General features: G+C 58.1%; 1 protein-coding gene across 4 annotated transcripts in view; it reads right to left on the bottom strand.

Annotated features, from left to right (window-relative positions):
- Positions 1-3,873: 3,873 nt before the first annotated feature.
- The window catches only part of NOS1 (nitric oxide synthase 1), a 68,310-nt gene continuing 46,781 nt past the window's right edge, over positions 3,874-25,402 (bottom strand). For all 4 annotated transcript variants that reach the window (XM_039560779.1, XM_039560778.1, XM_039560781.1 and 1 more), the window contains exons 10-29: positions 24,915-25,089; positions 24,058-24,159; positions 23,236-23,430; positions 21,874-21,959; positions 19,098-19,242; positions 18,678-18,782; positions 18,261-18,319; positions 15,539-15,655; positions 15,175-15,349; positions 14,687-14,825; positions 13,906-13,984; positions 13,268-13,461; positions 12,614-12,783; positions 12,188-12,398; positions 11,067-11,154; positions 10,671-10,792; positions 10,336-10,484; positions 9,450-9,644; positions 8,551-8,669; positions 3,874-7,674 (exon numbers count right to left, since the gene is read on the bottom strand). In XM_039560779.1, the coding sequence (XP_039416713.1) occupies positions 7,659-7,674; positions 8,551-8,669; positions 9,450-9,644; positions 10,336-10,484; positions 10,671-10,792; positions 11,067-11,154; positions 12,188-12,398; positions 12,614-12,783; positions 13,268-13,461; positions 13,906-13,984; positions 14,687-14,825; positions 15,175-15,349; positions 15,539-15,655; positions 18,261-18,319; positions 18,678-18,782; positions 19,098-19,242; positions 21,874-21,959; positions 23,236-23,430; positions 24,058-24,159; positions 24,915-25,089 (2,641 nt within the window). In that variant the 3' untranslated portion in view covers positions 3,874-7,658. The remainder of the gene's footprint in view (positions 7,675-8,550; positions 8,670-9,449; positions 9,645-10,335; positions 10,485-10,670; positions 10,793-11,066; positions 11,155-12,187; positions 12,399-12,613; positions 12,784-13,267; positions 13,462-13,905; positions 13,985-14,686; positions 14,826-15,174; positions 15,350-15,538; positions 15,656-18,260; positions 18,320-18,677; positions 18,783-19,097; positions 19,243-21,873; positions 21,960-23,235; positions 23,431-24,057; positions 24,160-24,914; positions 25,090-25,402) is intronic.

Genomic DNA, 25,402 nt, shown 5'->3' with positions numbered 1-25,402 from the left:
CATTCCCATGTAAAACAATCGCTCTCCCTCTTTTTCAGTAAGCCCCCTTCGAGTGCTGGGAGGATCCCCCTTGCACGGGAAAATCGTTTTCCCACGGGAGAAGCCACGTCCGTATTTCTGCCTCATTCCCCTGGCCACTCTCTGCCATTTCCAGGCCTCTCAGCCCCTGCCCGGAGCGCTTTTGCCGTGTTCCCAAGGCTCCAGCTCCAAAACTCGCCCAGGGTTGCACACAGGCAGCCCTCCTGGCTGGGCTGTGACTCAGGCCACCTCGCAAGGCAGCGTCTCTGGCTGGCAGGGGAACAGGGGCTGCTGATTGCCACCGCTATTCACCGTGCCCTGGCATTGCAGGCGGCAGAGCAGAGCGAGGCCACGGCATCAGCAGAGACCTCGAGCAGCCTCCCGGTGTTAAAAACACAGAGAGAAGAGAGGGACTGCCAGCTTTTAGTTCGCTTTTTTTTTTTTAATTATTTTTATTTTGACTGTAATGCAAACAGGCATAAGTATTCCATAAAATCAGAAGATTGGGACTATACAGAGAGAAGGTGCATGCTTCAGAACAACGTGGGTATCTTGCAAACAGAGCCAGAGTCAGTCTGAGAGAGGGGCTGGAGCACAGGGGACGAACGGCAGAGATTTTAGCAGCATTGAGAGCTCAGAGGTAGGGGAAGAACCACGTTTCTGGCTGCTTAAAGCACTGGTAGGGTGACACGCAAGGCGGGCTCGGCCCACCCCATGGCTCCTCAGCACGAACCTACCTCGGGATCGCACACGAACAGCTACAGAATCAGCTCCCCCTGCCCCACACACACCGAGCTGTTTGATGGGATGCAAAGTGAGAGTGCCAGGCTCAAATCATGGCATCGTTTCCTCGAGCGAATGAAGGCACAGTGACGTGAGGGGTGCTGAGGGGAGCGAGAAGCAGGGAGCAGCCAGGGCCTGGAGTCCCACGCAGCCCAGCAGGATTTACCCGAAGCTGAAGGTTTCACACTGGGAAATTTGGGAGTTGCCTGCCCCAACGCTGCCACCCTTCCCAGCCCAGTCCCCATCCTCATCGTGGCACTGCTGCTCTTCAGGGAAAGGCCACCGGAAAATTAAAGAATCCACCCCCAACCTTTGAGTCTGAGACTGAGGGAGCCGAGGGGATAAATCCCTGCTCCTATTACAAAAATTAATTGGCACTGAATATCTAATTCCCCGGGCAGCTGGCAGGAGCCGTGTTTTTAACTCCGTGCAATCGAAAAAGCAACGAGGCCCGGCTGAAAGTCATCCCGCTCCGCTCATCCTCTGCCTGGGGAATTGTGTGTGCACTCTGGAAAAGCTGCAGACTACTCACAAAGCACACAGAGCCCGGGGTTTTTAAAGGCATTTCGAGGCAGCAGAGTGTGGGAATTCAGCCCTGGGAGTTGTGGGGATTTGCCTGTGCTGTAGGATTTTAGCAAAGCGGGGATTTCGCACTGAACCTCACTTGCAGGGAGATTCTCCAACTCCATCTCACGTTCCTGGGCATCCTGTGGGCTACTGGCAGGTGGGTTTGGTTAAGACAGGATTCCACGCCATGATCACACGGAGAGGAGAACGCAAAAGCAGGCGCAGAAGCAAGGAGCATTAATGTCTCAGTTAATTAAGGCTGTTTCGTTGCCCTTGATAAATTTTAAAAATCTCCACTAGCAGTTACTGTAGGAACAGAACGTTTGATTTAATCCCAATTTGATACACTGGCTGTTTGCTCTCTGTTTGCTTTGCCCACCCCAAAACCAACACATGAAAACAAAGCAACAAAAAGAAGCCCCGAATCAGTTCCTCTCCTAGATCAACTTTTCCAGTATTTAGCCTTTCAATTTTCCAGGTGTTAAGGACGCCCCTGGAAGGAAAATACTTTGCCTGGTGCTTTTCACCAACAGATTTCTGCGCCAGCCCTGCAGAGAGCTAGGCAGGAGCTGCTCTGCATCCCAGCACTGCCTTCCTGCTTTTCCACAGCTCCAGAACAGCTCTGAAAGCTTTGGCCCATGGATGCCAGAGAAATCCCTGGTGCCTTGCCCAATTCCTCACCACGCTGATGAGGAATAGCTGCAAAACTTTACCCTATAGGCTCCTGATAAACCAGGAACTCCCAGGGCCTGACCCACAGGTTTGATTTGCTCACTTTGAGGCGCTTCCTCCCTCCTCCCTCCCCAAAATCTGGCTGGGCAGGACACGGATGAGTGTGGCAGGAGAGCATCAGCCCAAGAGCTGCCACTGCCCAGCTGTGGGCTCACAACCTGTTGGGGTTTTATTCCTGTGATTCCAGGGCTCAAACTTTCCTCACAGCCAAACATCTGTAGGGGTAGAGGCCAGGAGTTTCCAGTCTGCTTGATTTTCCCAGCAGGAAAAAAAAAAGGTGGATCTGCATGGCAATGCTTGGATGTTCCACGAGTTTCCCTGTGCTAAAGCAGGCTGATTTCTGACCTCTCCTAAATTCCGTTTCACTTCTGGAACCAAGTGCTTTGCAGCAGCAACTTCCTCCCACTCCCCTGACTCCCTGCTGAGCACCCACAGCCACATGGAAGAAGCTGGAGCTGGGATCTCCCTGGGAAAGGGGAGATTTCCCGGGGGCTGCTGGAGCCACGCATCGCAGGCACGTGCAAGCGCGGATTGACACACGCAGAAATACTCTGAATTTGCTGCTGCGCGAGCTGCCAAAATCCCCAGTGCCACTGGAGCCAGCAGGTGTGGAAGGCATTTTGGGTCTGGGAGGACTTGGATTCCATAGTTTTGTCCGAGTTCAGGGTTACAGGTTTCCAAGAGCACCGGCCAAATTTTGCTCCCCCTGTTACAGCCGAAGGAATTGTTGCAACAGACACGGAGTTACAGCAAAGTGGAATGGCCCTGAAAATGTGTCTCCATCTGTTCTGTGAAGGGACTGGGCTCCCCTCTGGAACTATCAATGCAACTGCAGAGTTACCAGAGCAATTCTGAAGCTGAGAGCTAGTCCCTGGTGAAAGCAGCAACAGAATTTAGTGCCAAGCATAAAATTATCCTTCCAAAAAATGGTGGGAGCCCTCAGAGGGCAATGGAACGGCTTCAGTCAGAATTCAGGAGGCAGCAGCTTTGGCCTGGGCTTGGTGCAAGTCCATGGGGCTTCGAGCACAAACACGACCTCTCCCCTCACAGTTTAACCAGAACGGGCTCTCCGGGATGAGGGAGAGTTCCCAGCCCCGTGGGGCCCGGTTTGCACCCCCATTGTGACCTCTCCCCACCTCCAGCCCCCTGTAAAACCCCACCTCGGGGAGATGGGGCTGAGCAGGGCTGAGTCTGCTCCCAGTTATCCCAGGGGGAATTTCCCTGCCCGTGCCAAATGGAGTCAGAGGGCAGGAGCGGGGCCACGCTCCCTCCCCAGCACAAGGCACTGTGAGTCCGTGTCCATGCCCAGCACCTGCACTTCCAGCGGGGCAGGCAGGGCCCAGAAGGAGGGATCTCCAGAGGGAAGTGGCAGAGAGAGCCTGGGATACAGCCGGGATGGGGTGACAGGAAAGGATCTACGGGAGCAGCCACAGGCTGGACACGGGATCATTGTCCGGTCTCTTCCCACCTCCTGTCCTGCGGGGCCGTGGTTCCCGGGCCCAGGACACCCTGCAGGATCGCTGGCCATGCCCAGACACGTCAGATCCCACTGCTCAGGGTGTGAACAGCGTCCCTGCTCCCCCTGGGGACACACAGGCACAGAGGGGTGGGGAGCGTGGGCAGCCCGGGGTCAGGCCCCATTTCTCTGGCCAGTTTGGATGTGACTGGCTCAGTTCCTCTCGTGCCATGAGCTCAGGCCACGACGGGGAGCTGACAGCTCTGTGAGGCCACTCCTGGAGGCAGATGTCTCACTGTTTTCCCGTTGTCCTATTGTTTTCCCATTGTCTCACTGGTTTCCCGTTGTCTCTCATAAGCAGAACAACAACAAACTCCCCGCCAGTCCTTCCTGGGAGATGAAACCTCAGAAATCACCAACACCACAGGCACTGGATACCCTTGCACTGAGTGGTTTTTCCCTGCTGGTGGACACAGCAGGTCGGGAACGCACGGAACCTTTTCCCATGGGTTTCCAAATCCGTAGAAGGACTCTCAGCGGACGCTTGAAAGACCTAGGAATTAAAATCTTTGCAAAAAAATCCACTTGGTAGCATCTTGAAAATCAAACTTCCTGTTCAGAGGAGAGTCTCTTTAACACCTGGAGAGCGAAAAGGAGCAGAGCTGCTCAAAAAGGGAGGTGGTGGTGGGGGAGATCCTCAGGAGAGTGGCCAGGCTGGGTGTCCATCAGTCCAGCACAGGAGGGGGTGGGCAGCAGGCACCCAGAGGGGACAGATTTGTCACCCAAGTGCCCCAGAGGCACAAGCCCTCCGTGTGTGACACCCTGGAGCTGCTCAGGGCACTGGGCGGGAGCAGAGCCCTCCTCACTCTGTGTTTACAGCAGAGATGTCGTGGCTGTGCCCCCACGTCAGAAATGCCCCAGGAGACGAGCAGAGTCCGGGCTGGAAGAGCCGCGTTTCGGGAATAACAAAGCACATCCACAAGGTTCTTTCCCCCGTTGCCGTGGGAGAAAATGAAGCTCGAGGGGAGTGCGAAGCCCCTGCAGGTGGAGGGGATGAAGGGGAGCAGTTCAGACGTCTGAGACTGACTCAACAGCAAACAGTGACTCGAAATTCCCAGCGGTGCAGCCTGTGAGGAGCCAGCGGTCCCGCTCAGGCTGCGGGAGCAGAGGCAGCTCGGAGCCCTGGGGGGCTTTAGCTTCATGGACCTTCCTGGCGGGGAGGGGGGTTTCTCCTCCGGCTCCAGGCGAGGAGGCTCAGACCAGCATTTCCCATCCCGAGGGCTCGGCGGGCTCAGCCCCGCGGTGTTGGTGGAGCTGTGCCTGCCCGCCCGGCCCAGAGCCCTCGGCAGAGCCCCGGGATGCAGGGCTGCGCTTCCCTGCGGGGCTCCCCGGCGGCTCCGGCTGGGGGGAGACGGAGGCGGCGAGCTTTGGGGTGCCGGAGAAGCGGGATAATCCAGCTGAGGCACGGGCTGCCGATGGGAGATGGTTCAGCAGAGCGGGCAGGAGGCAGGACAGGAGGCAGAAACTTGCCAGCGCCACGGCGTGAGCTGGGAAGAGGACAGAGGGATGCTTCTTTGGGCACTACCTCCTCTTCTTCCTCCTCCTCAGGCCGCCCCTTTTCTAAAGGAGGACCAGAGCACAAAGCCGGAGCCAGAATTTCCCAAACGAAGAGGATGAATCCGATTCTCTTCTGATTTTAGCTTTTTTTCTGCAGCCGCAGGGTGGGGGGTCAGGGCCAAGCTTGCTGCGTGTTCCCAGCTCTGGGGCCAGCGGGTTTTCTCCCAGACAGGACCTCTCCCAAACTCACACATCCCAAGCCAAGGGACCCAGCTCCCCCATGCCACTCACTGCCCGCCCCGGGATTGGGGCACAACCCGCAGGGGTGAGCTGCCCTTTGCCCGGTGCTCTCCCGCTTTCACCTCCAGGTCACCAAGTCCCCAGGCAGTGCCACCCAGCCGGCCGAGTGTCCCAGCCCTGCCAGCGCAGCGAGCTCAGCTCCGGCCACACTGTGGCAGCATTTATTCGTTTTATCCCGTGTCGGATGCTCAGCAGAGCAGGATCTCAAATTCTTCCAATGCCTGGAGCCCTTCTGCTCCTGGATTTTGGGCTGGAGAAGCTTCAGGGATTCGAAACTGCAGGAAGTGTCACAGCCCGTGGAGAGGGCAGGAGATCCTGACTGAGGGTGGGAATAACAGCACAGCCTGGGATGGGGGAGCCAGTGGGGCTCGTTCCAGGGGCTGGGAGAGCAGCAAACCTCCTGCAGCTCTTTTTGTGCTGCCTTTGGCTCAGGGCAGGTGATCTCAGCCCTGGGAAAGCTCCTGGACAATCTGCCAGTTGCCAGTTCAGGTGCTCGGCTCCATCCAGGCGTCCGTGCACAGCTGAGCGGAGCGGGGCAGGAGGGCAGGATCAGCAGCTGCCACCTCGAGATGCCAACCCTGCACCCCTGACCCCAGCACGAGCTGCGGGCACGTCCTGCTGTCCCTGTGCTGGCAGCGAGGGAGGACAAACCTGGGATTGGCTTAGTTGGGTGCTGAAAACGCCGAGGTTCAACCACTGGATGGGCCATTCCATCAGGAGCAGGGCTTGGTCCCTGTGGGTCCCTTCCAATTCAGAATATTCTGTGATGCTTCAGGGTGCAGCAGGAGGAAGGACACACAAGGTCATGTTTTCTTTCCCTTGCAGGCAGCTTTTCTCTGTTAGAGGCTTTCTGTTTTCTCCAGCCTTCCTGTGGTTGTGTTAACAAATTGCTTTTGGGGCCAGGTTTTTGCAGCAGGGCTGAGGTGTGAGCGTGTCAGAGCCCGGCACCTTTGCAGCTGATCTCACCTCCCTTCTCACATGAGGTGTCCTGGCTGAGACAGCTCGTGGCCCTGGCAGGTGGCACAGAGGGGGCTGGCTCACCCCCAAAATGCCACACGTGTCTCTCTTGGCAGGCAGGTCGCTCCATGGTGGCACTTTCTGCTCCCTGAAATGTGGAAGGGGCTGGGATCTGCTGTCCCAGAGGTGCTGATGAAGTGTGCTAAGAGCTGATGGCTCTGGGATTTCAGGATGCTCCGCTGGCACATCCTCGCCAAGGACCTGGAGCCTCCATCCCCCTCCAAGGGCTGCCTTTGTTCCCAAGAGGTTCCTCTGGCAGCTGGAGCTGCTTCTGTCCATCCTCATGGCTGGGAGAGGGATCATGGCGTGCAGAGCTCTGGGTGCAGCCAGGCCCTCGGAGTTTGGCTGCAGATGGAATATTCCCTGACAAACCCTCTGGAGAAGTCACTGCCAGGAGCTTTTCCTTAGCCTGCGCATCAGCCTGTGCGTTCAGAGCGTGTGGGAGAACTTCCACGCCAGCAAAAGTTGGGGATTGAGCAAAAGGAGAGGCTCACAGGGAGCAGGGAAAGGGAGCAGGGAAAGGGAGACAAAGCGCAGAGCCCGTTCAGGAGGAATCATGAGGCGTAAATCAGATCAAAAACCACACAGCTGTACCTGGGCTGCTTGGGGGGGGATAACTCATGGGCACGAGGGCATTGCACATCATCTGCCCCCAGCCTCAGGTATGAGCCCAGGTTTGTCCAAATCCAAAGGAAAGCCGTGAAAACACAAGGATTCAGCCAAGCCCCGAGCTGCGGAAAGAGGGAGCCTGGCAGGAACAACCCCCAGCTCTGGACAAGCAACAAGACCTCACCATTGCCCAGCCCCTGCCACCTCTGCTCACCCCCAAAAATGCCCAGAAATGATCACAAAGGTGGTGATTTCATGCAGCTGCGAAATACCCTCATGGGAAGGAGGGGAAATGTGGAATTCTGGAAAGAGCCACTGCAGGTTATAAAGCCATCAAACTCCAGTGGGGAAATCCAGGGAAGGGGAAGGAAGGAGGTGAAAAGAAATGGCCACAGGACAAGAGCAAGAGGAAGAGGAAGAAAAGGAAATAAAAGTCGTCATCATCATCATCATCATCAGGACACAACAACAGGACGAGAGACAGAGCGCTTTCCATGGGCAGTTCCCCGTGGAAAAGGAGCCACCGTGTCCGTGAAATACAAAACCCAGTGCCCTCCAGCTGGAGGGGGCAGCAGGCGCTGGGACTGGTTTGGCATCCCCCGGGGGGCAGAGGGTCCAGTTAGGAGCAGAAAACCCTGCAAGGGAAAGGGGAGAAAGGCCAACTTTAGAGGGAGCAGCGAGCAGCACTGGGATCATCCCGACCTGGACTTTCCATGTGCTGGGCAGGAGTCTACAGAGCTGGGTGAGGCGGGCAGGAAGGTGGGAAACTGAGGCATTCTGATAGAGCCCAGACCCTGGAGCATGTGATTCCTTGCAGAAAAATTCCTACCAAACCTCAGGGTCGTGGGGAAACCCACTGCAGGCGCTACACAGGGAAGGGATTTCACCCCAGGCTACCGAGGGCCAGCACAAGGAGCAAGATCCATGCAGCTGCCCAGCTTTTATCCTAAATAATCCTTCTGCTCAGCCAGGGAAAATCCCACCATGACCAAGCTGAGCAAATGGCAGCACTTGGTAGAGCAGAAACAAACACAGCAAATGTCAAGATTTCTTCTTCTTTCTATTTTTTTTCTTTTTAAACTTCTGGTTGTTTTTACAACAGCAGGGAGAAAAATCTCTGGATCTTTCCTGAACGAGCATGGAGAGCTGAACACCTGGAGCCAGCCAGGCCTCCCTGCAGCTGGGGAGAGTCACCTCTTCCCATGGGTTTTTCCAGCCTGGAAGCAGGCAGTGGGAAGGGCTGTTTTCCTTTACATCCCCTTTGGATGGGATTGGCAGGCCTGAGCACATCGCTGCAATAAATGGGGAAGCTGGGGGGATTTATCCTAGAGAGGCAACAGCTATTCCAGAGGCTTCCAGAGCAAAAATCCTTCCTCAGCCTCTGCTCTAAGGACCACATGTGCACAAAAGTTAAAGCTCCCTTTCCCACCCTTTCCCACCCTTTCCCACCCTTTCCCCATCCCTCAGCCCACGAGGCGACTGCAGGGGTTAAAATAAACCCGTCCGCTCACTCATCCGTGTCTTTTTTGCTCTCCTCGATGAACGCGATGGACTCGGATCTAAGGCGGTTTGTCACCTCGTACGTGCGCAGGGTGACTCCGAAAATATCCTCGTGGTACCGGCTGTCATCCTGGGAGAGAGGGTGGCAGAGGGGCACAGGGGAAAATAGGAATTTGTGAGCGGTTGGTGGCGGCCCCAGCAAAACCCCGTGTGGTGGGGAGGCACCAAATGCACGGAGAAGGGTTTGGGGTCTGTCACGGGTGGGACGGAGGAGGTGGAATGGCCTTGCCAAGGTCACACTCCGGGGCACAGTGGAGCTGCTCCATGTGTTAGACCCCCTCAGCTGCTGGAAGTTCCCAGCTTGGCAGGGGCACGAGCAGCCCAAAGGCAGTTTGTGGACAACCAGTGGCTCTGGGCTCCCATGGGGCCTGGATGGAATTGGGAACATGGTTCAGAAAGGGTAATCCCATGGGAATGGTGCTGAGTTCTCCTCCTGGGGAGAAGCAGAGCTGTTCCAGCATCCCTCCCCGGGCCTGTGTCCCAAACTGAGCTCATTTAAGCTTCAGCTGCACCATCTGTGCTTGGCCAGGGGCACACAGACAGAGACCTTCGGAGAGGGAACCCACAAAACGCCCTGACAAATCCGATTTTTGACGGAGGGACTCTGCAGGGCGAACGAGCCGTGCCGGGGGTGCCCAGCAGCGCTGCACCAGCGCTCAGCACGCTCCTCACGGGAGCAGAGTGACCTCTCTGCGCACGCAAACCTCCGGAGTGTCACCCTCCCGAGCCTGGCTGGGTGCAGCCGTCACCTCTCCGGGCGGGAGGAGGCAGCAGGTGCAGTGCCCGTGGCAGGAGGTGCCAGCGGGGCACACGCAGGTGGCGGCCGTGTCACGCTGCACACGCCACTCACCCGCAGCTTGCTGAGGAAGGCTCCAGCCTCCTCTGCCGACAGCTGGCCCTGCTGCCGCACGATGCGCTGCACGGCCTTCAGGACGTCCCCGGCCATGGTGACATCCCCGCACACGTAGATGTGGCCTCCCTGCTCCTTCAGCGCTTTGAACACCGTCTGGGCCAGCTGCTCCTGCAACACGTCCTGCACGTATTTCTGAGAGACCAGGAGGAGGAGGAGGAGGGAGCTGGGATTAGCTCCGGTTTCTCAGCCCTGTCCCGCCCTGGGGCAGCAGGGAGAGGTGACCCCTCTTTGGGGGACATGGCTGTGCCTCGCAGCACCCACAGTGACAAAAAGGAGATGGGGACAGTGGTGAAGCATCATTCTGCTCTTGCATGGGCACACCTGCACCATGTCTGCCAGGCCTGTTCAGGTCCCAGCGGGGATTTGGGGCAGGGATTTGCACTGGCTCTGGGCCACCCCACTGGGTGACAGCTTCCCTTCCCTTCCCTTCCCTTCCCTTCCCTTCCCTTCCCTTCCCTTCCCTTCCCTTCCCTTCCCTTCCCTTCCCTTCCCTTCCCTTCCCTTCCCTTCCCTTCCCTTCCCTTCCCTTCCCTTCCCTTCCCTTCCCTTCCCTTCCCTTCCCTTCCCTTCCCTTCCCTTCCCTTCCCTTCCCTTCCCTTCCCTTCCCTTCCCTTCCCTTCCCTTCCCAAGCAGCCTGGGCACACATTCAGGTTGGCACCAGGATGGGGACACACCCTGGGAATGCTGATCACTGGGAAGGGACAGCCCTGCACATTTATGTGCCCTGGGGGTGAGTGACCACGGCTGTGCCAAGGAATCTCCACACCCTGCTGGCTCCCTGTGGGCACCCAGCGCTGCCTGTCGTTCCCGGGGCTGTGCCCACCTTTGGTTTGTCCGGTTCCCGGGAATAGGCCGTGTACAGCTCTCTGAAGACACCTTGGGTTTTGGCAAAGAGCGTCTCCTCCTTGTAGATGTGGTCGATCCTGGACTGCCGGCAGCCGAACACCAGGACCATGGGACAAGGCTTCAGCCCTGGGGACGGGATGGGGACAGCAGTCAGCTGGAGAGCACCCCAATACCTGATTCCCACAAGCCACCGCCCTCCAGACCCGCCAGCAGATCCGCTGGGACACCCCTGGCAGGATGGGACCCCCCTCCCTCCACCCCAAGCCCAGGGTTCCCAAAATCTCTTGGAGGGGAGGAGCAGGAGGGCCCCACCTTTGTGCTGGATGTCGAAGAGCCGCTGCTGCCAGAAGCTGCGGAAAGGGGCGATGCCGGTGCCGGGGCCGATGAGGATGCAGGGCACCTGGGGGTCCTGGGGCAGGTGGAACCCGGGCGCCCTGCATGCATCAGAGATCCAGTTAAACACAAGCTGGGTGTTCCCCCAACTCTGCCCGCAGCCAGCTGAGCCACCTCCCGGAGAGGGAGGGGAGAAAATGAGGTGAAATCCCAGGATGTGATGTTTTCGTGTGGAATTTCTCCCAGAGGGGAACCATTTGCTCACAAACCCAGCCCTGTTCTCTCCCACTGTGACAACACCTGAGGGCAGAGCGCTCATGCTGCAAGGGGCCTCATGCCCTCTTCCTCAGCCCTGGCCCTGTGTGGGCCACTCACCCTCGTACAAAGCAGGGCACCACTTCATCTGTCTGGATCCGATTGAGCCACGAGGAGCAGACTCCGTGGTGGATGGGTCCTTCTCCATCTGGGAAGGGAGGGAAGTAGGTCTGTCCATGGCACATTGCCCAAGGACTTTTTTCTTCCTAAAGCCTTTTCCTTCCTAAAGCCCTCCCTGCTACCTCCCTGCTACATCCTGCGTGAACCCCTCCCTGAAACATTCCACATCTCAGCATCCATTCTCCAGGAACGTGGCAGAGTTTGGTGCTTGGATCCCTCTGTGGAGCTACCCAGGACCCAAGCCTGCCATAGCTGGACCCCCACAATCCTTAGGGAGCACCCAGCTCTCCTTTGGACCTTTTTGGCAGGAGCAGCATCGTGATGCTCCCTGACCCAAACCCTCCATGGCAGCTCCTCTGTCCTCCCTGTGTCCTGCAGCGTGCCAGGACTGTGTCCATCTCCACCACGACCATGCTTGGACACACCAGTGCTGTGTCCATCTCCACCATGACCGTGCTTGGACACACCAGTGCTGTGTCCATCTCCACCACGGCCATGCTTGGACACACCAGTGCTGTGTCCATCTCCACCAAGGCCATGCTTGGACACACCAGTGCTGTGTCCATCTCCACCACGACCATGCTTGGACACACCAGTGCTGCGTCCATCTCCACCATGGCCATGCTTGGACACACCAGTGCTGTGTCCATCTCCACCATGACCGTGTTCAGACACACCAGTGCTGTGTCCATCTGCTTGGACACACTGCGCTGTGTCCATCTCCACCATGACCGTGCTTGGACACACCGTGCTGTGTCCATCTCCACCATGGCCATGCTTGGACACATCAGTCCTTGCACCACTGCAGAGGTTTGGCTCCCGGGAATGTGGATTTTGGGGTGGGCAAACAGAATCCCGCATGGAGCTTGGATTCTGTACCTGCCCCACAAGTGACATCTCTGGCACTGCCACTCTCCACAACATGGGACAGCAGTGCCATGGTTTGAGGGAATCTGGTTAAAGGCTTTCAAATATCATCATCTCCCTGCTGGAGATTCTGTGGGGTTGCCCCTGTGCTGCTGCTGCTGCTTTTCCCCAGAGCCCCGACCCCGGCACGGTACCTCGGGTGCGGTAGGACACCACGGCCACGGTGAGGTGGACCTCTCCTGGGTACATCTCCGGGGACGAGCTGATGGAGTAGTAGCGAGGCTGGAGGAGGGGGAGCTGGGTGAGCAGCAGCGTGGAGGGCATCTGCACTGAGGGGAACTCCTCCAGCACCTCCACAATCGTGGGGTTCTTGGACCACTTCCACTCCTCGTACTCCTGCAAGCCCTGGGAAAGAGGGAGGGAGGAGAGAGCTGCAGGATCCACCTTTTCCAGGTGCCTCGAGTGGTATCCCACCAGGTCCGTGGCAAAGCTGGGTGGCGGTGAAGGCACCCCCAGCCCTGCTCAGGGGTAGGGACTCAGCCTAACACGGTGTGGGATGAAAAGGCCCTGGCTGGGGCTGTGATTGTCCCCAGGGCCTCGCAGAACCTGGGGCTCTTTACCTTGCTGAGGACCTGCAGACGTTTCTTCTCCTTGTCACTGGTGGCCAGCAGAGCGAACTGCTGCAGCAGCAGCGGCGTGGGAGGGGTGGTGATGTCCAGGTAGTACGTGAAGGCCTGGAAGATGGTGCAGGGTGGGACACGGTTCTCGTCTGTCCAGTTGCTGATGACACCTGCCAGGAGGGAATCCAGCACAAGCCTGGCATCAGCTGAGCAGCAGGGCCGAGGTGGGCACATCCTGGTTTTCCTCCCCCCTGGAGACACTGGATTAGGGTTTTCCATCTCCGGTTACACCGCGTGTGGCAGTAGGGAATCGGACTTATCCTGGAAATATGGTGTTGGGATGGCCCCCCAAGATCCATTTGCTCTTCCTCCCAGTCCTAGACATTGCCCTTTCTAAGGGAACATAAACACCTCTAATTTTTCCATGGAGTATCTCCCCCAGCACCCTGCCCACCCTTCAAACCCCTGCTCCACCTCCCAAGTGCAGACGAGCAATAGCTCTGGGCAGAGCAGGGATGAAAGAGGTGCTCCCAATCTGGGCCAACACGGCAGGGAGACGGAAAATTATCCCCCCTGGGGATTTCTCCCTGAGGAGCTACAAGAACTTCAGGAGCTGGGAAAGGAGGAGAGAGGCCACGGGCACTCCCTGGTTACCTAGAGCCGTGTTCCTCTCCTCCAGCAGCTCCACCTTCACCAGCTGGTTGGCCGGAGGGGCATCTTCAAGCCTGTCTATGAGGGCATTGACCAAGTCCTCGTGGTTCCCTGGGAACACGCCCAGGTGGTCCCCGGGCAGGTACTGCAGCTCCTGGTGCCCGTTGGTGTGCAGGCGCAGGAAAATCGTCAGGCGGCTGCAGGGGAAGGAGGAAAAGCAGGAAAAAGAGGTTTGGGGGAACTCTTCAGGGAATCGCTGAGCCCTGGCTGGGTGCGCTGGGCAGCGGTGGTGGCGCGTCCAAGCTGTGGTGGCCATGTCACCAAGGTCACAGCAGGGAGAAGGGACACTGCAGCACCCCCTGACTCACCCCCCTTTTTAAAAGGGGAAAAACCAGTTTAACCTCCTGCACAGCCATTTTATCCATCCTTTGCTGCCGCGCCAGCCAGCTCCCCACAGGCTGAGGGAGGCACCAGCAGGGATTTCACCGTGCATGGAGGCCGGGAACACCCTCCAGTGGCTTCCAGTCATGATTTGCCCAAAAGCGGATCCCATGGAGCATCCGGGGCTCAAGGGCCGTTTGTAGGACTGTTTTGAGTGCACCCTGTGTGGCTTCAGCTCCCGGGAGAGCGGCATCTCCTACCTGGACTTGGGGCTCTGCAGGTTCTGGCGTGTGAGGAGCCGGGCTGCATAGACGCGTTTTTTGTGGATGCTGTACAGTCCTGAGGAGGAAAAGAGCCGGGGAAGGAGTTCAGCGGAGCACGGCCAACGCTTCTGGCTTTTGTAGGATCATTGTGGGTTCAGCCCTTCAGACCAGAGCTGACCACAGGGGTTTGACCTCCCTCCTGCCAGCCCGAGGGATCAGAAACGCCCAGGGAGAACCAAGCACGGGTCCCTTTTTTTAGTGATCAAGGAGGACCCCGAAACCACCCCCATGAGACTCAGGGCTGTGGCCTCACGTTGCCCACAGGCTCCTCTCGCTGCCAGTGCCACCTGGCTGGCAGCAAAGCGTCTGGATTTGGGAAGAGCTGAGCCGGTGCGGCAGATCCTGCGCTGCAGGAGCCGTGCTGAGGGGCCAGGTGTCCATGGGCCGGACCTGCCTTTGCTCTGCAATGCTCCATGGAGCAGCATTGGACAAAATAAGCTTGGAAAGATCCCAAGTTTCCAGCTCCTCGCTTCACAAAACGGGGTCAGGAGGAGGGAGAGCAGGTCCTATCCAAACATCTCTGTTACAGACACAGACAGGGACCGGCCAGAGGGGCCTGGGACCGTCACAGGCAACTCCTTGGGCCTGGGACGGGGGGAAAGGTGGGGCTGAAATGCTGGGAATTTAACAGAGACAAAAAAGGGGGTTTGGCCCCTTTGCCCCTGTGTCTTGCCCATCTGCCCCACAGCCAGAGCCCTCCAGGTGAGCCCGCCTGTACCTTGTGTGAGCTCCGGGGCCTCGGCCACGTAGGTCAGGCGGAACTTGCTCCTCTTCCAGCTGCGGTCGTTGCTGATGAGGGAGTTGTTGGCTTTCTCGATGTTGACGTCGTCCCCCACGCAGAACACGTCACACGCTGCCTGCAGCACACACCAGGCCCTCAGGCATCTCCCTGACCCCCGCTGACCCCCCTTGTCCCAACCCTCATGGAGAAGGAGTCCCCAGAATTGTAGGGCTATACCACAGGCACGTCTCGTGGTGCTCTCCTTCCCTGATATCTGGGATAACGCAGGAACTCAACACACTGGTGGCTTTGGGTGGTCAGCACAAACCAGAGCTCCGCCAAAATGTGGAAACCTCTTTATTGTGGGCTGGGGTGGTGCTGGAGTGTCCCGGTGCAGGGAAGGGGAGGCTGGGTTCAGATCCAGCTCTAACTCTGCCCTTCTGCCCCCTGCTCCTCCCCGGAGCCCCAGGGCAGCCCCCGCTTACCTTGAAGACTTTCTTGGCCCAGGTCCTGAAGGACTCCTCCTGGCCACAGAGCTCATCCCCCTCTCCCATGCGGAGGATCCTCTCTCCGCCCAGCTCCTCCAGGAGCGTGTCCACGGCGCGGGCGAAGGCGCAGAAATGGGGGTAAGCGCGGGAGCCCAGCCCGAACACGGAGAACCTGCGGAGAGGGGGCACGGCTGTGGCTGCCCAGCTGCGAGGGACACTGGCGTGTCCCCTCCTGTCCCACCACCGCCCACAGCAGCCTGGAGGGGTCTGCACATGGCCAAAACACCTCAGGGTGAGGTGGGAGCGACAGGCTCTGTGCAGCCCCAGCCCCTGCTCTGTCCCCCCACCCTGTCCCCTGTACCTGACGTTTGCCAGGGGACCCGTGCTCTCAAAGTTGTCCCTGGAGTCGGGGCCATCGCTGGAGGATTTCCGTGCATCCGAGTAGGAGGAGACGCTGTTGAACCGCACCTTGTAGCTCCTGTGGGCAGCGACAGCACCCAGGGTTACCCTGGTGTCACCTGCGCGGCTCTCCCCTGGCTTCGTGCTCAGAGGGGACCCAGATGTGGGGGACACCGAGCCAGAGCTCAGGGCTCACCATTCCGTGAGCAGGGGAATGCGTTCCCTGCCCGGGTAAAGCCACAGCAACCCCTGTGCATCCCCCAGCCGGAGCAGGAATGCTCCAGGAGGTCCTTGTCACCTCCCCCTGTGCTGACCCAGGTGCTGGCCACCACCTTGTCCCCAGTGACGCAGAGCTGCCAGGACCTTTGGCTCTACCTGTCCTTCCCTGGCAGCACACAAGGTCGGGTGTGTGTCTGAAGAGATATTCTGAGGGTTTTTTTCACTCACAGGAAGTGGGAAATAAAGAAAAAAAAACAGAGTGAGAGAAGAAGGGATGAGGAGGGGGAAGGGGAGCGGAGAAAAAAAAAAAAATCTGACAACAGCAGAAGTATTTCTGAATTGAACCATCTTCCAAAATTGCTCCACACAAGAGTTTCTAAATTTACAGCCAGAGCAGTGAGCAGTGGTGTGTGCATGAGTCACGGCACAGCTCCCGCAGCCGGCACGGCCCCGCAGCCGAGTGACAGCCGGGGTCACAGAGCCCCCGGTGCCACCTCTGCCCCTCAGCCTCCCCCTCTCTTCCCACACCTCCACGCTCCTCTGCTCCTCCACTCCGCTGTCCCTGGGCCGTGCCCTCGCCCCGGGCTACCCCGGGATACGTGGCCTCCCTCGCCAGCCTCTGGGATCTGCGCGGAGAGGCTCGAAGCTCATCTTCCAGTGATGGGGGATTTTCCACAAGCCCAGGTGCTGTGCAGGGCAGCACAAGCCCCTGGATCAGATGGACACAAAGCCCCAGTTCCCCACGTTGGGGCAGCAGCAGCTTGCTCTGGAATGAGAAGGTCCTTGTGGTGCGGGATGGCTGCTGAAGGCTGGGCTGCATTTGAACAGCAGGCCCTGGAATAGGAATAGCTTAGGAATGCTTCGGAAAACCCTTGGAAAACCCTCACTGTAAGACATGAGGAGCCAAATATCAACCCCAGCACAGCCTCAGGGCTCAGGACAGAGAGCTGGGGCCGCAGAGCCCTGGCAGGGTCCTGTGACACTGGGGTTTGGAGAGGCCACCCCACCCTGAGGGGCCTCAGCACTCCCTGGTGGAGCTGGGAGTCCGTGGGCAGGTGCATGGACAGGAACTGCTCTCTCCAGGTCTCTTTTGCCAGGCTGACACTGTCCCTCTTCCCCTCACAGTCCCTTCCAGGTCTCCTTTTCTCATGGCAAAAGGACTTTTGCGTGCTCGATGTTAGTAAGGTGCTGGATATTGGTTGGGGCAATCGCAAAAACAGGGTGCCCAAAGAAGCTGTGGCTGCCCCTGGATCCCTGGCAATGCCCAAGGCCAGACTGGACAGGGCTTGGAGCACCCTGGGGTGGTGGAAGGTGTCCCTGCCTGGCTCTCAGAACCTCCTGCCAGCCTTTAAATCACACTTCGGGGTGTCTGGGACAGCAAGCACCGAGCTCAGGGGCTTTTAACTCCTCCAATCTCCTGACTGGCCCTGGGCAGCACCCAAGGAGAAGATCCTTGGAGTGAGAACCACGTGTGGACTGCCCCTATCTCCATCCAGAGCCCTCCAGGGCAGCCTGCACGTCCTGCTCCATCACTGTCCCCACTAAGGCCATCAGGAACCTGAGGGGTTTCCAGCTGGGGAGCCCTGCAGGGACCCATCCGGCGGCTGGGCCAGGACAGCACTTGGGGCTGCAGCAGGGCCAGCTCCAGAGAGCCACGGGCCGGTCCCTGCCGTGTTTGTCACCGCTCCACAGCCCCGTGACACCGCTGCAGGCCAGGGCGCTGGAATCGCCCCGGATCCCCGGCCAGGGCTGCTCCATCCTTAATTAAGGAGCAGCCCTGTGCCAGTTGGTAGCTCAGGAGACATTCCAGGGTGGAGCCGTGTCCCAGTTCAGGGAAATATTTTATCCTTCACGGCTAAAAGGAGACCCCAAACGATTGTTCACACTGCCCTCCCTTCCCAGCCCCCTGGGGATCCGCACGGAGATGCTCAAAGCTCATCTTCCTGTGAAGGGGGATTTTCTGCAATCTCAGATTCCGTCTCCAAGGTACCGGTTACAAACATCACAGGATTATCGCGGCTTTTATTTTCCCTGGAAATCTTTTCACACCATGCTTGCAGCTAAATCTGGTTCTCGAGCCCTCCCCCACCTACATCTGCAAGGCTGGGAACTCCCTTCTACCTCCAACTCGTACTATTTTGGTGTCTCCTGGACAGGCCCTGGCTCTCAGAATCGATGACTTGGGGGAAATTCCTACTTTTACTTATTTTGCCATAGGTTCCTGCCTCTTGAGAGAAGCATTAAGGTGCCATCCCAGGGAATAGCAGGGATCCACAGGCACCCCTGACTCTGTGCTTTTGTCCTTCCTGGGACCTCCACCCTCTCCATTCCCTGGCTCTCCAGGCAGGCCCCATTCCTGGATATTTGCAAGGATTTCCCACTCCCCTGGGAGAGGATGAAGGCAGGGAACCTGTTCTGCACGCTGGGGTTTGGAGTGGGAGGGGAAGGGGTTGGAGTGCTCTTACTTCCTCTCCTCCAGGTTGGAGTTGGGATTCTTCATCTCCATCAATGCGCAGCCAAATTTCTACAGAAAAAGAGTAAAAAAGGCCGTCAGTTTTGCCAGGTTTTGCAGGAAACAAAGCCCCGAGCACAGCCTGGGCCGTGGCTCTGCTCCCTGCTCACTGTTCCCAGCTGCCCAGGGCTGCATGAGGTGGCAGCCCCCTGCCAGGGGACTGTCACCTTCAGCATGACACTGGCAGGGGGTCACTGGCTGCCTCCCGGCAGGGAATCAGGAGATGTCCCTGCTCCAGGGCAGGCTGGAGGCAGGTACAGCACCCGGACCTGGTTTGGGTCACTCCAGCTCAGTCTGAGCTGAAAGAGGCTGTTCCTGCTGCTGTGCCACTGCTGTCCCCGGCTGCAGCCACCCCTCGCTGCTGTCCTACCTCTCCGTTCTCAGGGGGGTCCCCGTTGCCGAAGGTGCTGGTGACCACCAGGACCATGGTCTCGTGCTCCAGGTGCACGATGTCGTACTCGTCCATGGACATCACCTGGGAGCACAGGGAGGTTACAAAGAGCTGGGAGCCTCCTGGGGATGGGAACAGTGCATCCCTGAGATCTCTGCATGGGGAGGGTGGGAATTGGAGCCCTGAGGGACACGGGCAGCCCTGGAGCTGCCACCCAAGGGACCACGGGCAAACGGGTGCTGCAATGGCTGCACGAAATCAGCTGGGAGAATCCCTGTGCAGGCTCCAACCCAGACCCACAAGGTCACATCCTGAAGGCCCTTGGCAGCTGTTTTCCATGTATTTCCTTGGAACACCCATGATTTCACGCCCGTCACAAGTCGGGAGCTGGTGCAATACCTTGGCATCGAAGGCGTGTTTGAAGATCTCGCACAGAGTTTTTGCGTAGACCTGGGACTTCCCCGTCTCCGTGGCGTACAGGATGGTGGCCTTGACCCTCTTGGCCATGGCTTGGCCCATCAGCTTGGCTGAGAACTTCACAGCCCTGGGAAGCAGGAACAAATCCCAGTCAGAGCTTGGTCCTTGGCTGTGCCTCTACCCCAGACCTTTTCACTCCTTATTAAAAGAACAGCCTGCCTTAAAAAGCTGCACCGTCAATTTTGGGAAATTTGGAAAGCTCTGGAAGAGCTTGACTTGTCAGAGAGGAAGAGGAGATGAGGGAAATTGCACACAGAGCTCAAATAAATGGGTTTAAGGAGGAAAATGCTCAACCAGGCACGGGGGTGGTATTTCTGCAGGGGCAGAGAAGCAGGAGAAGAACTCGGGGCAGGTAATGCCGAAGGAAAAGCTGGAACCAAGCAGAGCTGGAACTCCAGGAGGAACAGCAGCTCCTCCATCCCTTAAACCCAGCTGGGTTCTGCAGGAGCCGCCCTGGCCAGTCCTGCTCCACACATCCCCCAGAGCCCGGGGACACCGAGGTCACACTGAGCTGTCTCGGTGCCTGTGGTTCGCACTGCGGTGACACCGTGAAGTCCCCTGGCAGGAGCAGCTCTCCCGAGGCCGGGGGGTGCCACCTTTACCCGAGCCTTGGCACGGCTGTGCCCAGCTGGCTGTTCCCCCCAGCCTGAAGCCGTGACTGGCTGCTTCTCCTCCAGTTTTCCCCACTGGCTCAGCTCTGACAGCAGCCCAGCGAGGTCAGCAGCCTCTCTCTGCTCCTGGCCGGGGTGATGCAGCACCAGGAACGCTGATTCCCTGTCGGTGGCACCAGTGGGAGCGCCGTGATGGGGACAAGGGTTGTGGGTTTGTCATTTTAGGGACATTCATAATCACTTCAACACCGTTTTTCCTTGCATGCAGAACATCTTCATTTTTCCTAAACAGGCCACCAGAAAGGCAGAACTCCATCAGGTCTGGATTTAGGCTGATGTTGCAACAGGGAAAAGGAGGCAATTTTTGGAAGGCTGAGGGAGTACCGAGCATCTCTGTGGCCTCTGCAAGAGGAAGGGCTGCTCGATTCACTCTGACAGCCCCTGCCCCGCGTTTTTGAGTTCAGCAGGACTCCTGCATCCCCTCCAGATGAGCTGTGGGGAATGGAGGTTGCAGCTGGAATGGTCACACTGGGCAGGAGAAGTTCAGCTTCCCCCTGCCCCACCTGCCCAGGAATGCTCTGGGTTTGGGGAATCATTTAGGGAGGAAGAAAAGTAGGAAAGAAGAGGTAGAAACTCCCCCCGGCTGGTTTATCCTGCCCGCCCCTGGCAGCTGCTCTCCACGGCAGAGTCAGCCTCAGGAATAGTTGTTTGCTGCTGTCCCCGCTCCTCAGCGCGGTCCTGCCCTTTCCTTCCCCACGGTGGCAGTGCCCCGTGGCCCCAGCACCCGCACTGGCCCCAGGGCAGGGATGGGGCGGGAGGGGCAGGGCTGAAGGCTCAGATTTGGCCAGAATTTTGAGTCTGAGCAGGCACCAAATCACGCTCAGGGCTCTGGGCTCCGGCTGCCTCTTGTACGGCTGATAAGCTCAGATCCAGACAGGATTAATGGTGAATTACCGAGGTAATTCCTTTCCCTACATCAGGAACGACGGGGATTTTTTGTTTTTTAAATTACCTGCCACGCTCACGTTTTTACAAAACCATCCCTCAACGGGGCACGCAGCAATAAAAGCATTTTTCCTCCAAACTCCATGAATCCTCCTCTCTTCACCCAGCCCCAGCGTCAGCTGCAGGAGCACATTCCTCAGCTGCTGAGCCTTTTTATGGATGCACCACGGAAAACAGCTCGCAGGAGGTGACAGCTGAAGAGTGGGAACAAATTGATGGAAGAGATTCGGGGAAACTGAAGCGTGGGGAGATGCTGTGATGAGCCAGGGCCACCTGGCAGCCTGGCCACCATCACCAGGGCACACCCAGCCCTCTCCCGCCTTGGCCCAGGGCTCTGCTGCCACGGAACCAGCAGCTCCTCTCTGCCAATGGCCCACAGGGGAGGAATTTGGGCCAGGATCAGCCAAAGGGTCCAAATTGCACTTCATTCCTGCGTCCCTGCTGCTGAGGAGCCTTGGCACGGAAGAGGGACTGGTGTGGCCCCTTGCCAGGGGTCAACTGACCATGAAGTGTGAATCCCAGCTCAGCCCTGATCCATCTGCTACCTGCAGGGAGATTCCTCATTCCCACCTCCCCCCTTCCTTCCAAAACAGGTGTTTGGGAGGGTTGGGCACGCACTGGAGGCAGGTGCTCCTCAAGTAGGGGAAAAGTCACTGGGAAAAGCAGGAATATGGACGGGAGTTTCATCTCGTTGGTGCCAGCACAGCCCCGAACAGGGACGGGGGGGATCTTCCTGCTCCAAGGGAAGGACAAACAGGCAAAACTCCCTCAAAGAGTGGGAAACACCCAAAGAGTGGGAAAACCATCCCCCAGCATTAAGACCTCCTTCCTGGAGAATGAACAGCTCGGGAGAACAGACAATGCCCAAGATCTGGTATCCACCTGCTCACAGCCCTTTCGGTGGCCTAAGGGGGTGTTCAAAGGGCTGCCTGTGTCCCCAGATGTCCCTCATGGCAGGTAAAGCCTCCAGTGGCCCAAAGTCCAGCCCATCATCCATGGGGTGAGGCACACACCCATAGGGTGCTTAAATCCAGGACCAGCCCCAAACATTCCAGGCCTTTGCAGAGCCTGCTGGTACTTACTTTGCCAGCTTCTTAAAGCCAATGGCCCTCTTCTTGGTGGGTGTCCCATTGACTCCTTTCCAGACGTGGGTGTTCCAGGGGTCCGGCTAGGAGAGAGAAAAGCAGGGATCAGGTGGTGGGGAGTGCTCAGAGCTCAGAGAAATGCAGCATCCACGGCACTGAGAGTTAAATTCCTCCAGTCAGGAAGGGGAGGAAAAGCTGCCACTCCACTGCTTTCCCTCTCCCCTCTGATCCTCGGAGCCTCAAGGGGCTTTTTTTTGGGCAATGGAACATGCCCAGGAAAATTGCAATCTAATAAAGCCTCCCGGCTTGTAACAGCATCTGGCCAACCGCTCTGTCACCTCTCGAGAGGAGCGTTAATAGGCCACAGGCAAAAAGAAAGCAACGCCAGAAGGGGAGAGGTGATGGAAACAGATCCTTCCCTCCACCCTGGCCACAGGTTTTTTTTCCCCTAAGAGGCCCTTGGGGAAGGGGAGGCAGCTGAAGCCAGGAGTGAGCACACAGAAGCTCATTCCGTGCCCTTGCAGGCTGCAATCAGGGCCAGGAAGCACTGGGGGGCCTGGTGGGCTGGTTACAGGAGTGAACAGACTGCTCCTGCTTTGTGATTATTCCTTAAGGGTTCTTGACTAAAGGTCACATTGTGTGGAAAGCACCGGAGCAGGGATGGCTGCATAACCAGGGAGGGTTTGCTCGGGGACTTCTCTTCCCGTGGGCTGGAGCATTAAATGCTCCAGCAGCAGCGTTTGATCCCTGCTGGGCCTGCTGGGCAGGAGCTCCTGTCCCGCTGCCGAATCCCCAGGATGCAGGAGCCATCCCCTCAGTCCTGCAGCCTGGAAAGGCAGGGATACAGCCTGGAAAGGCAGGGATGCAGGAGCCATCCCCTCAATCCTGCAGCCTGGAAAGGCAGGGATAGAGGCTGGAAAGGCAGGGATACAGGAGCCAATCTCTCAATCCTGCAGGATGGAAAGGCAGGGATACAGGGATAGAGGCTGGAAAGGCAGGGATATAGGAGCCATCCCCTCAATCCTGCAGGCTGGAAAGGCAGGGATACAGGCTGCAAAGGCAGGGATCCAGGTGTTTTCCAGGCCATTTCCTCCCCCACCCATTAGGCACTTCCGAAGGGAAGGAGCTCCGTGTGATTAAAAAGTTGGGAGCTCAGGGGTCCCACATTCCCAGGGAGGGGCAGAACCCCACTCTTACACCCTGTTAGGGTGAAACGTCAATCGGACTCGTCACGGAGTTGAGGGACAGCCTGGGAAGGAATCGGGTGGTGTCCCTCTCCTTCCTGCACCTCCCGAGCTCCCACGCCCACCCCGCCCGTGGCCACAAGGCACCGGTGGAAGGCGAAGGCGGGGCCAGCACCTGGTACTCGAAGGAGGGCGTCAGGCGGTAGTTGAGCATCTCCTGGTGGAACACCGGGGTGATGCTGCCCGACATGGGCGGCACAATCCAGACCCAGTCGGCGGGACAGCCCCCCCGGCACCGGTACTCGTTCTCCATGTGCTTGATGAAGGACTCGGTGGCCGAGTGGTGATCCACGATGGTCACCTTGTCACTCTGTCGGGGCACAAGAGAGCAGAGCCAGCAGCTGTCAACGCACCCCAGAAGGCAAAAGCCAAAGTTTTACAGTTGGAGCTGTTTGTCCCAAATATTCCTCACTCCCATGGTCTTACAGGACCTTTGGGGATGATCCAAGGTGGCTGCTGACCCTGGTCTTCCCAAGGAGGCTTCTATGCTCCCCCCATTAATTGTCCCGGGCCGAGCAAAGATGGGATCAATGGGATGGAGCATCCTCTGCTCAGAACCTTGGGAAGCTCCTCCAATGGGGTAGCTCGGACCCAGCTCTGGGAAGGACTCCCACCCTCTGAGCTTGGCTTGCCAAGGACTGGTTTTGTTGCTCAGCCCTTAAGTGCAGGCTGGAGGAGGACCCAGGCTGATTCCTGCCTCATGGATGAGCCAGAAGGGCTGGGTTTTCCCTGTATCGGGATATTCCCTCTGGACCAGCAGAACTCAGGTGCTGGCAGAGCTGTTTTACAACCTCCAGGGCACGGAGATGATTAGATCTCACTGCAGCAGCCCACGTTAGGGAGGCCCAGTCGTCCTTGGGTGGATGTCTCCACGCCGGTCCCACCCACTCCCCGTGTCCCTCCAGTCCGGCCCAGACCAAGCAGAGTCCCGAGGAACCTGGAAGCTGTAGAGCACAGCGATGTTGATCTCCACCAGGGCCTGGTCCTTCCACAGCGACGAGGTTTTCCTCATGTCCAGGTTCATTTTCTTGGCCACTTGCTGTAACAACACACAGCAGGAGGGGAGGCATTTAATGGCCAAAACCCAATGATTGGAGATGTCTGCTTGGGCAGAGGAACCCAGAGGAGAGGCCCAGGCTGACACACGGCACCCACGGGGCAGGGAAGGGCTGATGTTGTGCCTTCCTCCGGGGAGAAATCCTGTCTTTCCCTCTCCATGGCAGGAACACGGCCGTTCCCCCACCCCGAGCAGGGGCAGGTGGCCAAACGCTGCTGAGAAGGCCACCAGGAGCAGCTGGACACTCACACTGCTCCCACCCCACTGGGTTTCAGGAGACTGGGGAGGGATGGAGCCCCTCTAAAGAATAACTCAGCATTCCTTGGAAGGTTTTGATGGATCCACATCCCCTGCATGGAGACCTTCCCATGGCTTGGCTTGGTCTCTCCCAGTGTGGGCAGTCCCTGAGCCGTGGGACCAGCTGGAGGTTCCTCAAGGGCAGGCTCAGGTGGTCCTTGAGGAGCCACCAAGCATCTCAGCACCCTTTCATGTTTCAGCACTTGACCTCAACCGAGGCGCCTGCTGATCCCTAAGATTCCTTGGGAATCTCCACAGGGATCACATGGGCTGTGTGTCGGACACCTGCTGGCCCCATGGGACGCAGAGGTTTTGCCAACCCTTGCCCACGTGGCTGCAGGAGAGGGGATATCCTGCGCTCTCCCACTCCAGGCAACGCCCTCCCAGTGTCCTGCCTGCTCCCCAGTGACTCCTCACCCTCCAGGAGCACCAGGAATTACCTCCAGGATGTTGTAGCGGGAGTTGTCGCAGTAGTCACGGACGCCGATCTCCGTGCCCATGTACCAGCCACTGAAGGGGCAGGCGGAGAACTCCAAGCCCCCGATCTCCAGGAGCATGTTGGAAACAGCTGGCAGCCCGTACCACTTGAGGCCCAGGTCCTTAAACCACTCAAACCTGCCAGGAAAAACGTCAACCAGCCGGGAATTCCCTGCCCAATGGAGGCAGGGGGATGGGGGCGGTCACTTTGCCGCCAGGGTGAAGGACTTGAGCAGAACATTTCCATCAGTACCTCCCTTTGGGGCTGTTTATGAGGACAAAGCGACTACAGAGTGGTGTAAGGCCTGGGAGACAGCAAGGAAAGGGAAACTTTCCAAGAAAATCAATCTGGATATGAGGGAAAGCCCTGAGACATGGACACAACTTCCTTCCAGGCCCTGCCAGCTTTCCTGGAGGGAGGACCTGGGAGAGGGTCTTGGGTGAAGCCCCC

Source organism: Corvus cornix, chromosome 15 (assembly GCF_000738735.6).
Source record: "Corvus cornix cornix isolate S_Up_H32 chromosome 15, ASM73873v5, whole genome shotgun sequence".
Classification (NCBI taxonomy): Eukaryota; Metazoa; Chordata; class Aves; order Passeriformes; family Corvidae; genus Corvus; species Corvus cornix.
This window is presented reverse-complemented; position numbering and strand designations above follow the sequence as displayed.